The sequence below is a fragment of the Neofelis nebulosa genome, chromosome X (genome assembly GCF_028018385.1).
Source record: "Neofelis nebulosa isolate mNeoNeb1 chromosome X, mNeoNeb1.pri, whole genome shotgun sequence".
NCBI classification, from domain to species: Eukaryota; Metazoa; Chordata; class Mammalia; order Carnivora; family Felidae; genus Neofelis; species Neofelis nebulosa.
Window position 1 is genome coordinate 25,749,600 of NC_080800.1, and position 12,664 is coordinate 25,762,263.

The following is a 12,664-nucleotide window of genomic DNA, read 5'->3' on the forward strand; positions in this document are numbered from 1 at the left end:
CTATTTGTATGACACGTTGAGAAGGAAACTCCTAGTAGAGAGAAAGCAAATACTTTTTCTTCTAAGAGGTTTTCCTTTAGGCAGCTGTGAAATTTGACACCTTGATAAACAGTGGCCCCGTCTTCTAAGCTGGTCACCTGAGGCCCATTTTGCTCTTTATTCTAGCAGTCTCTTTCTTCTTTGTCTGATTTCTCCTCATCATACTCAATCTTATGAGACCTAGGATGAAGGAGTCCCCGTGTGAATACTTCATATGTTTGCGTGTGTGTACAGATACATAAATGTTCTGTGTACATCCCAAATGGTGGTCCTTAGCCAGACCTATTTCAAAGACTGCTTTTATAACCAAAGGGGAAATGTTTTCAGCGATAAAGCTCTGTCTGTGTTAGTAATGCCACATTGTGCTTTCTGAAAGAAAATATGTCAGTTTTCCACAGGGGAGAATCATTGTCCTATTTTTCTGACCTAATTTTGGGAAGCCTGGTTTAATTGATACCACGAATCCTTCAAATAAATATGTATTGACAAGGTACACCCTAGTTGCTTTGAAAAGAAAACAAAAGATAAACATGTTCTAGCTGAGAAATCAAAACACGCAGTTGATTACTACCATCCATCACACCATACATTCGCTTTCTCTGTACTTCACCCCAAATGACTTGCCAAAAACCTCTGCACTTTGCTACATCCTGCACTTTGCTGCAAAGTGTCCGACCCCCATCCCTAAAATCTCCCAACACAAACACAAACACCCTGAGTGACCTGCTCACCTGACCTGCGGTTACGCTGCTCATAGTAGAGCATTTCTTACATGTATATAAAAGGCCGACAGAGTGAAACTTAAGTGCACAATGGGTGTTGGCTTTTATTATTGTGTTATTAAATACCTAAGTGTGTGCCAGACTCTGCACCTAGACATGAGTTCCTTTAAGGCAAGAAGCTTATTTTATCCATCACTTGGTCACTAGAACTCAAAGTACTACACCTGGCACATTTAAGGCATTTATTAAAGTGGGGTGTCTGGGTGGCTCAGTCGGTTAAGCATCTGACTTCATTTCAGGTCATGATCTCACGGTTTGTGAGTTCCAGGCTCGCCTCGGGCTCTTTGCTGCCAGCTCAGAGCCTGGAGCCTGCTTTGGATTCTGTCTGTCTGTCTGTCTGTCTTTCTCTCTCTCTCTCTCTCTCTCTCTCAAAAATAAATAAACATTAAAAAACTTTTAAGGCACTTATTAAATGAGAGAGTGAAAGAATGAATGAATGAGTGAAAAGAAAACAATTGGATCACAATATCAAAGATGGACGGATTGATTTCTAAATGCCAAGTGCACACAAACCTTCCTTGTCCTGCAAGTCTGTACAAGACTGTATGGTCATTGGATTTATGAATGAGAGAACATTTCTATATTTGTATTATTTAGTTGACCATTTTTGTATAGAATGATATTTTATTACCAAATTAATAGAATGCATATTAGTAATTCTCCCTCTTCAGTTGCTTGAACTTCATGACATGTTGGCTGGGAAACTGGCTCATTCTGGGAATTTTAGAGTGGGAATGCATAAAAAACTAACTTTTTGTTAGAAAATTGAGTTTGTTACTAATCATCTAGTCATTGATTTATTCAACAGATATTCATTGAGTACCTACTATGTGTCAGATAGCTTCCAAGGCACTTGATCAGTAAAAAAAATAAATACGGACAAAATAGACCCCCGCCCTCAAAGAGCATTCTTGCTCTTGAAAGAATTTAAATTCCAATGGGAGACAGATGATAAACAATAATACATTTATTAATAAGCAAATTAATATTATATCGTGATTAATGCTTTAGCTAAAAATAAAGAAAAATGGATGCAAAGTATAGTTTGTGATTTGGAATGTGTGCTCAGTAGACCAAATTGAGATTGTGTTATATGTGAAGAAAAAAGGCAAAGGAAGAGGCATACCGAAATCTGGGAGAGGAATATGCCAATCAGAGGGAACAGCTACAGCAGAGTCCTAAGGTAAAACAATTGTCTGTAATGTAAAACCATAAATAAAACTAAACAACATAATGCAATATGGTAAGTCACCACAAAAGCTACAGAAAATCCATTTTCTGAGGAGACGAATCACTTCTGGAAAAGTGCCATTCAAAATCTCAGCCTTGCCTTGCAGGATTGGTAGGGTTTTGATAAGTGGAAAGGGGAAACTCTATGTCAGTCCAGAATTGGGAAAACGCATGTCAAATTCAATTCACATTGGAGAGATGATTCCGGCTGGAGGTTAATTAGCTGCTTCAATTAAAGGAGTGAAGGGCCGTGAATGCCAACATAAGGGTTTTGGACTTTTTTCCAAGAGCATTGTAGAGCGACCAAGAATTACTGAAGAAAATTCCAAAGCAAGGACACGTTTCCGGAAGATTACATTGAAGGCTTTGTACAGATTAGAATGACTGTAAATAATAAAACTTCCAGTCAAGACTGTTCAACGCAAAACACACTCTAATTACAGTAACACTTGAGATAATATGATCTTACCATTTGTCTTTTATTTTTTAACATTTGATTTTGAAAACAAAAATACTGGACGGTACAGAAACACTGCAAGAATAGCAAAATAAATTTCCACATATCCTCCTCGACTAGATTCACCAGACATCGTGACTAAATTCTTCCATGTGAATCTTCTAAACACAAGGATGTTTCCCTACTTAACCACAATATAGTTATCAAAATTCAGGAAAATTGAAAACGGTAGAAAGCTATTTCTAAGATACCGTCTATATTTCCTTTTAAAAGATTGTGGCAGTAATACTCTTCTACTGTATTTCCCATCCAGGATTCCATATTGCATGTTATTGGTCAAGTCTTCTTACTGTCCTTTAATCTGGGATGGTTCCTCAGCCTGTGACTTTCAGGGTGTTGGGAATGAATTTCCTCTGCCCACTGAGGTAACTGGACTAAGCATGAGACAGATTAACAGGAGAATATCAAATTTAGTAGGAGGAATCCCCACAGAAGTGACATTTAAAGACAGTCAGGCGACCCGAGGCTTATGTGACCTCCTGAGCTGGTAAGGGGAGGGGACGAGCTTGGGAAACAAAGGTTGGAAAACAAAGGGGATTAGAAAACAAAGGTTGTCCTGTTATGCAAATAAATTTCTTAGGTAAAGAGGAATCTCTGTTAAGAGCTCCCTCCATGGTACAGGCTCTCCTTTCCAAGGTCAATTTAGGCACTTGGGAAAGGTGGAGACCTTTGCAGGCATCTGCTGTGTTTGGATTGCTTTTAACTCAAAATAATCAAGCCAAAGGGCTTGCCCTTGACCCTAACAATGGCTTGGACAGTTTTGAAGAGTAGAAACCAGATTTTTTTTTTTTGTACAATGTCCCTCAGTTTGGTTTGCCGCATGCGTCCTCCTTTTTTGGGTATTTGCCTGTTTCTGGCTGGAGTACTATGTAAATGATAATTGTGCCTCCTTAATGCATCACATCAGGAGGTAGGTGATGTCAATTTGTCCCATTGCTGGTGATGTTCATTTGGGCTACTTCCTTAAAGTGGTGTCCATTTTTGGCTAATAAATAATCAGTGAGGAGGTACTTTAAAACAGTGTGAATATCCTCCCTCATCAATCTTTCACCCAATAATTTTAGCATTTGTTGATAATCCTGCCTGAATGAATTATTATTAGGATGGTTGAAACATCGTGATTTGTAATTCTATCATTTCTTCTATTTTTACCTAGTGGCATTCTGCTTTGGCTAAGGGAGGCCTTTCTTTTTAATTTATTTGTTCATTAATATGAATTCATGGAATCATGTTTTTTTGATTACTGTCATTATTCATCTTAACTCATCTTTTAATACATACCACTTATGAATATTCCTTTGACTTCATAGGAAAAAAACACAACACCCTTTCCATCTGGTTAGAAGGAAGAAAAGCACATTTTAAGGGGAGGCTTTAGCTAACTGCGGAAAGAATGATGTATTTTTTTTTCTCTAGTCTTTTGTTTTATTTTTCAATTTTGAAGTTTATTAACATGTAACTATGCGATTCTAATGGCTTCTGGCGCTTAGACTACGCCCTCATGATGGGTTCTAGCCAACAACCATATTTGCATTCTCGATTGGCAGTAAGTAAAAGTTAATGTGATACTTTTGCTGAAAACCTCTCTCCAAAATAACAAAATATACCACTTGGCAGGTAATCTTTTGCCCAGATGTTTGGTTGCACAAATCAACCTGCTAAATTCAGAGACCATTTTCATTTTTATTATTATTGTTATTATTATTATATTATTATTTTGTATATCCTGCCTTGTTCCAAAAAGCACTTTCCAAAAGCAAAACTTCTATCTTTACATACTAGTTTATACCTTCCCCAAAACATTTTCTTGCCATTATGTGAGTAGCAATTCAGCTTCTTAATGCGTTACCGAAAAAAAAAAAATTATAACTGCTTCTAAATTGCGTTGATGTATTGTAGAATTGAGTTGAATATCTTTGTAGGCTGAGCATAATTATCCTCCTGCCAGGAACAAATAAGTTATACTGCTCCAGAGAAATAAATATGCATATGAATTTATGTGGATGGATAAATCCTTATAAAGTTTAGCTCTTTATAACACAATGAGAGAAGAGGAAATGTACTTGGTGAGGCTAATGAATAAACCGGGATCATTAGATTGTCTATCATGCATTTCCCCCCACAAACTTGCACTTTACTGCATATAAATCAGGGCAGAACATTTGAAAGGACTTTATATAATGAATGAGGCAATTTTAGGCTGAACTATATAAGGAAAAGCCACCTAAAATACTCAGTTATACTTTAAGCAAGATTATGCATATAAATACATATAGAGAAACAAAATGAAAATCCAAGTGAGGAGTTCAAAAATACCTAAAAACTTTGATTTACTTTGTTAACATCTTTACCTCTTCAAAGAAACCTAGCAGAAAAAGTTTGCCAACAACAATACCAGGTACTGGCCAGTAGAAAAAAATAGGATCCCAAACTGCACTAGGTAATTGCAGCAAGATTAGTGTAAACCAAATGCATTTATTATTTGCAGTGTAATCCAATGTACTAAGAGATGGCATGCGCTTTATTTTAATTAGCTGTTTCTTTTAAAGGGTTGCTTGGTCCAACTGTCTTGATAAGAAAAAATTGTAGTCATTGCTCAAACTGCTTGTAGCAAATCTAGTTTTAAATGGAAGCAATTTATTCCGAAAGCAGTCTGCTACTGCAGCAATAATCAAGGTGTTTTCCCTTTGCCCAAACTGGAGCTTTCCAAAGACTATTGTTAATTGCCTGTAACTAAATGACTGCTGGTGCCCTTAAACGTAACTCTTTGGCACTTGTTCATTTGTTGTGTTTAACCAAATGCCAGTTTCCCTTAGGTTTTGCTGAGCAATTTTGCTTTACAATTTTCAATATTCAGTCTCACTCCCTTAAAGGGGGGCAGAGTCTATCATTTTAACAAAATCACACAAAGGCTAAACAGATTCTTAAAAGGTCTGCACTTTCTCTTTCCATCTTCTGATGTTGAATTGTGCTGAAATGGAATCTTTTTATTTTTTAAATGCTGCCACCCCAGGCATTTTGAACTGGAGCTGAAAAGCAGATCCCATTTCAAAGGGAAAATGACATTTGCTGGGGCCACACCTTTCACATTGCAGTGTAAGGATACAATACAGCAGTGGGCCCAAATCATTTCTTTTAACTGTAACAGAATTTAACCCCTAGTAATTTTGTCTTGACCCAATGGATAAGCCATAATGGGTAGCACTCATATTAATGAATGCGTCCAGCTTGGAGCAAAAGAATGTGGAAACTAAATCTAATACACCCTTTTGGCGGGGGGAGAGTTTACACAGGGCATATAAACCAGTGTGAAAAACTTAAATGAAACTTTTGTAACCTCTCCCATTTAGAATATGAAGGGCACGTAGGGTGCTCTTGCATAAAAACAATGTAGTAACCGAGGAACAGGCACTGGTGTGTGGACCGTGGCAAAAGACCCATTTCTTCTCTGACTTCCGAGGACGTTGTAAGAACACCATGCTTCTGCAAGTAATACTACAGAAGTATCTGAAGGAAATTTGAGATACTCTCCGGATCCCAGGACAAATTCGCTCCTTGAAAATGCCGTGTCTTTGGACCTGGTTTTGGTGTCCCTATTATTAGTAAATGACTATCCTCTGGCTCAGAAGGCTTATTCTTGCTTATTGCTCATACTCTAGGTATATATAACTTTCCATATGTTTGTAATTTAAAGTATACATTCGTGTGACAGTAGACCATTTCTGTAATTGCTAAGCCCCATCAACCCCTCTGGCTTTTTCTCATTACATTTCAGACAATACTATTGATTGGCCTATGAAATAGTATATTTGAGGTAGTGTATATAATTATTTGACTGGCCCTAGACTTCTAGCAATGGGAATAATTCACATTTGGGCAGTGACTTCTCTAAAAATAGGAAGGACTTACTTTCATGTAATTTTTCTCTGATTTTGCATATTCAGTGTTAAAGGTCTTAAAGAAGTGTGTGAAGACCAGTCTTATAAATACCATCCAAAGAAAATGAGAATTCCGCTTATTAGAGTAATAAGATTATGTTTCGGGCACAGTTTTGGATTGTTTTGAAAGCTGTTCAACTAGATACGGGGTGAAGCACGCCAGTTGCCCAGGCCTGGTGCCATGTCTCTAGAATCCACAAGTGCGCTTGGAGCCAACATAGAACCATTCCTGACCTGGGCGGATACCTGCCAAAGCAGCTGTCCTGACTCCAGCTTTCTTTTACAGCTTCTCCCCACCTAAGCCTTGAGTTAGGATTCGTAATGACTATTTTTTTTTTCAAAATATCAAAGTTGTGAAGAATGGAAGTGTGATTAACGTAAGGTGAAGTGCATGAATGGTAGGTGTTCCGTTCATTGCATTCTGACAATTATATGCCGGTATATCCATACCTCAAAAGAGCTACAGAATGTTTCGTCTACCCCAGAAAGTTTCCCGTTGCCCCCTTCCAATACATTTTCCCATCACTTATCCACAAAGCATCCATTTTGTGATTTCTATCACGATGGTTTATTTTGGCCTGCTCTTGTACTTCATTTAGACAGAATTATACAGAAGATACTACTTTGTGTCTGGCTTCCTTCACCTAACATAATTTTGTGAGATTCACTCTTGTTGCATGTGTCAGTAGTTTATTCTTTTTGCTGCTGAGTGTATTCTGTCATATGGACGGACAGCAGTCTGTTCAATGTCTCCTGTTAATCACCCTTTGGGTCGTTTTCAGTCACGGCCACCATGAATAAGACTTCTCTGAACACTCCTGAACGAGTCTTCTTGTGGATATCTGCTTATATTTCCGTGGGTGAATACATAGGAGTGCACTTGCTAGTCATAGGGTAGATTCCTAAGCTAACTTTATTAGAAACCACCCCAAATTTTCTAATATAGTGGTACCATTGGGCTTTGCCATCAGCACCGTTTGAGAGTGCAAGTTAAGCGTTCTCCGTTATTTTTCCCTGTCTTTTCTCGTGCAAGCATTTTAGAGTGATAAATTGTGTCTAATGCGTTAAAATAGAAAACAGAGTGAATCGGAAAAGAAACCACAGTTCAAATGTTTATCTCTTCCATCGTATCCAGTACAATTTAAATCAGGTGATTTTGGTATACAAATTGGCCTGTGGGCATAAGTTAGTTTTCTGCAGGTTTCTGTGTATATGGTGGAGTTAACTCATATACTGAGAGAACCAGGCCCAATGCCCCCCACGGAATTACCTACCCACTTATCCTTTCTGTTCGCACAGGGATGGGACAACATTATCCTGAGGAGCTTTTTGTATTTCATTCCTGGTACTTTTCTGGTAGTATCTTGTGTAGGTCCTCGCAAGATTCAGCATATAAAGGTGTCTGATATTTATAAGTACAAAATATAAAAATTTCCAGGAGGCGCGTTTTGGCATTTCCCTTGTCATATTCATTTAGACTCTAAAAGATTTAATAACTCGTTTTCTTTTTCTTCCTTAAATTCATAAAGTCCAATCACTTCTAATAAGGTTGTCTTCTATTTTCCATTTAATTTTAATAACAAGAGCATCAGAATACACTTGATTAAACAGCAGTCATATATGTTTTCTGATTAAACTGTTGCATTGAAAATGAAGGACTACATAATGAAAAATATGGCTGAGTTCTGTAATTATCCCAGGAAAAGTCACATCACACGCAAACACACGTGCACACACGTGCACAAACACAAAATGTTCTTGTGAGAAAATGATGTCCGTGTTTTCAAGTTATTTGTCCCTGATATGGCCCTGTACTCCTGATTATTTCACCCCCTTTTTGAGATCTCAGGAGTGATCTTGTAACACAAGAGTAGTTGTTACTCAAGCCATAGATTATTTTAAAGTTTTCACTATAAGCCTACATTTCCTCTGCTCTGAAATTAGATAACCCATCGATGAATTATAAAGTAAAGCATCAAAAATACCATTACTTCAGAGCCATCATTTCAGGAATTTTTATATCTAATGGTAATTAAGGAAACCAGCACTTTTCAACGTAGTCATCAACAATAGTGAACCATGGCTCCCCATCAGTAACGTGTGTACTGTGTTGATCAAGACGGTAGGCATTCGTAGGCACGTAAAGTGAACTTCATAGTCTGTGCATTCTGGCTTAATGTTTAAAAGCCGGTAGCCTTCATTTTGTTACAATGCGTATGGGCTCTAAAGGGGAAGAAAAGAAGTGAATATTCTATCCCCAGAAATGCCTGATAATTGTTAATGTAATATGGATATTCAAGAGGAAAAAGAGGACATGTATGTGGCAAGAGAATCCCTCTTTTGGGTCGAATGTAGCAAACTGCCTAGTAAAAGGGGAAAGAGAAGAAAAGAAAATTCTCTAAATAGTTTAGTGAAAGGAAAATACTACCGACATAGTCTGGTGTGACATCCACGAGGGGGCCAGCTCTTTGAGCCCAAGTATTCAGCCGCCAATACTGCGGCAAGCCACACTGGCACGACTGTTCAGAAACATATGGAACAGTAGTCATTGCTCCTGGCAGGAGGCAGCAGGCAGTATTCCTTAGGTGGTCCACCCACCCCTCTATGTCACAGTCCACACTGCCCTTCAGGAACTGCGTTGTTGGAACCCTTACGTCCCCTCAGCCCCAACCCCTAGGTGATAGCACAGGTGAGAAAGGTCAAGATTCCCATTGGGTGAGTTCGGAAGCCGTCCTGACTTAAACGCTTCATATCCACAGGAACCGATATTTCTTTGATCAACCCCACAAGCATAATTTGTGGGATTCCCCCAAGGGATATGCTTATATGTGTTACTGTACTCAGGCAAGCCCCAAATTATCGTTTCCAAACCGGTATTTCTAATTTGTTTCCGTCCAATGCCGTCTCCCATTTTTACCGTAAACAATGTCGCTTAGCAACACAGCTACCACAGACCACCTTATCTGGTTACCAAGGAAACAGACCTAGAAAGGTCCCATTTTCATGCCGAAGGGGAAGGGGTTGTGTTAATCCATCACCTACATCTGGTCTCATCCACAGAACTGTGAAATCAAGTTGAATTTGTGACTTGGAATGTGAACATGATATAATTCCCTTTGGTGATTTGTTGTTGTTGTTGTTGTTCCCAGAGTTGATGTACACAGTTGAACTTGCTGGAGGGCTTGGTGCTATCCTTTTGCTGCTTGTTTGTCTGGTGACCATCTACAAGTGTTACAAGATAGAAATCATGCTCTTCTACAGGAATCATTTTGGGGCCGAGGAGCTGGATGGAGGTAAGATGAGTTCCCTCTTTTGATGTTCTCTCCGGATGTGCTTCTTTGTTTCCTGCCTTTGTTTTCTTGAGAGGCAAGAAAAGTTACCGCAAAGCGCCTGGCAGCAGTTCTCATCTTTCACTGTTCAGTTTGTAAATTCATCCTTCACGTGGAACTCTACGTGTGATGCTTTGGAGCCAATAGGCAATTTCCTCTGCAAATGGTAAAGCGACACCTACCCTTTTTAGAATCCTATTCCAAATAGCACTTGCAAATTACAGACGCTGATTGCCACACTATCCGTGTTCATCTTCTCTCACCTTGTAATCAGCACTGAAAGGCCAGCTTTGCTTTTCTACAGGCAAGGAGTGCCTCTTTTAATTGTGTTCCCTAGCCCAGTGGTTTGAACGGAATCTCAATTTGTTCCTTATTTAGACTGACCAGTTGTAATAAACTGTGTTGAATAGTTTAGAATGCATAGCAGTCTTTCCAGTCCTGTTTATGTAGCTATATTTAGACAGACTGATTTTTCTCCCAAGTGTGGACCAACAGATAATAATGTGCGCAAGCACATTGTTTTCTACCAGTTTTACTCAAATTGGACAAGTAAATGTTGTTTACATAGAAATCGTAATTATTATTTACCCCTTCTGGTCAGTCGTGAATTCCGTGTGCCCTCTAAGAGGAATTTGGGGTCCTTACCACCCATTAGAGGACTGAAGATTTTTTTCATTTTCGTCACTTGAAAATGATTCACACATGAGGTAAATTTGCAGTAGAGGAAGCATATGCAAACTGCCATACACAGTGCAGATGGCCACGGTTTCTTGCTCATATTTATCGACTTTTTTTCACTGTCACTTTTGCCCCGAGTGGCACAAAGGAAAATGAAGGGACCTTTCCAGAATCCTCTAGAATAAATCCACAGGTAGAATTGTGGATTGTCAGACTTGGGAAGAGGAAGTTTGTTCAGTCTCTATTTTACCTTCTTCTCTCCCCATGGGGTGAAGTCTGTGCCGCAGCACGACTGGGTTTTTTAAATTCGTAATTGTTGATTTGCCTCTTGGTTTCTGCCTTTCTCGCCTTTGTATGCAAGTTATTAAATTTTTTGGCTACTACTTCAAAGGGATATGAGAAAATTGTCAGTGTCAGAGCTGTTGTTGAATGAGTATCAAGCAAAGTGCTAGGCGTTCTTAAGTCATTCTTGCTAAGACTCAAAAACCTCTGAGGTCAGTATTGTAACCTCCATGTTACTGAAAAGGCAACTAAGGTTCCCAGGGGTTAAATAACATACTGATGAAGATAACACAAGTATTGTTATAAGTGGCCAAGATGGGATTTGAAAATAGGTCGATATCCAAAGCCTTTCTTTTCTTGAACAGTGAGTCCCTAATATTTTTTGCCTTTTAAAAATGTAGTATGTTCCGGGTGCCTGGGTGGTGCAGTTGGTTAAGTGTCCAACACTTGATCTTGACTCAGGTCATGATCTCATGGTTCGTGAGTTCGAGCCATGCATTGGACTCCACTACGTTGGTGCACAGCCTGCTTGGGATTCTGTCTCTCCTTCTCTGTGCCCCTCCCCTGCTTGTGTGCGCTCCTTCTCTCTCTTTCTCTCAAAAAATGAGTAAACATTATGGGGCACCTGGGTGGCTCAGTCGGTTGAGCGTCCGACTTTGGCTCAGGTCATGATCTCACAGCTAGTGAATTCGAGCCCCGCGTGGGGCTCTGTGCTGACAGCTTGGAGCCTGCTTCAGATTCTGTGCCTCCTTCTCTCTGCCTCAACCCACTGGCATTTCTGTCTTTGTCTCTCTCCAAAATAAATAAACATCAAAAAATTTTTTTTAAATGAATAAACATTAAAAAAATAAAAATTTAGTATGTTCAGTATAACCTAAAGATCTGATGTTGTTTGTACAGTCAGCATAGTAGATATTTGAAAAAGCAGATGATCTGAACGCTTTACTTAATCATTGACCCTGTTTTAAATATGTTTAGTTTCTGTTCTGAATGAGATGAAGGATTTCCCCCAAGCTGTAAATTTCCAATGCAGTTTCTGTTTGTCATGTTCTGAATGGTCAAAGATTCTGGATAGTTTAGATGCCTCAAAACCTTAGTCACATCCCCTTAGATCTTTCTTTTTTTAATGTTTATTTATTTATTTTGAGAAAGACCAAGAGTACGAGTAAGGGAGAGGCAGAGAGAGAGAGAGTATCTCAAGCAGGCTCTGCACTGGCAGCACAGAGTCCCACATGGGGCTCGATCCCACAAACCATGAGATCATGACCTGAGCCGAAATCAAGACTTGGACGCTTAACCGAATGAGCCACTCAGGCACCCTCCCTTAGATCTTTCTACACACACTCTTCCCTTGGTGGAAAATTTCTCTAACATCATCAAGTTCCCATTCTTCATAGCTCCCCTACAGTCCTTTCTTCTTCTGAAGAAAAGATAACTGTTAAGAAGAGACCCCAGGCTTTTCATATTCTTGACTTGGCTTAAAAAAATGTATTTCAAAAGTCTAAAGTTTAGTGATGCCTTCTTTATTCTTGGACACCACATTACCTCCCTTAAAAGGGGAATACATAAAATACTCTTGGATGTAAGGAAAAGCAGAGAGTATGAAGAAGAAGAGGGCAAGTTTAGATGGCTTATCTGGTGATATGATAATGATAAATTTGTTGACCATTTGTTGAATATTTATTAAATAGCAAGTGCTGTGTTGGCTGCTTTGTTGGTACTCAGAGAATCACACAACTAGAAAGACAGAATTTTTAATTTTAATTTTTTAATTTTTAAAAGGGTTTATTTATTTTGGGGTGGAGGGACAGAGAGAGAGGGAGAGAGAATTCCAAGCGGGCTCCGTGCTGTCAGTGCAGAGCCTCACGT

General features: G+C 39.0%; 1 protein-coding gene across 1 annotated transcript in view; it reads left to right on the forward strand.

Moving 5' to 3' along the window:
* The window catches only part of IL1RAPL1 (interleukin 1 receptor accessory protein like 1), a 1,366,342-nt gene that overhangs the window by 1,328,729 nt on the left and 24,949 nt on the right, over positions 1-12,664 (forward strand). Inside the window, exon 9 of the mRNA XM_058713829.1 lies at positions 9,656-9,799. Coding sequence (XP_058569812.1) covers positions 9,656-9,799 — 144 coding nt within the window. The remainder of the gene's footprint in view (positions 1-9,655; positions 9,800-12,664) is intronic.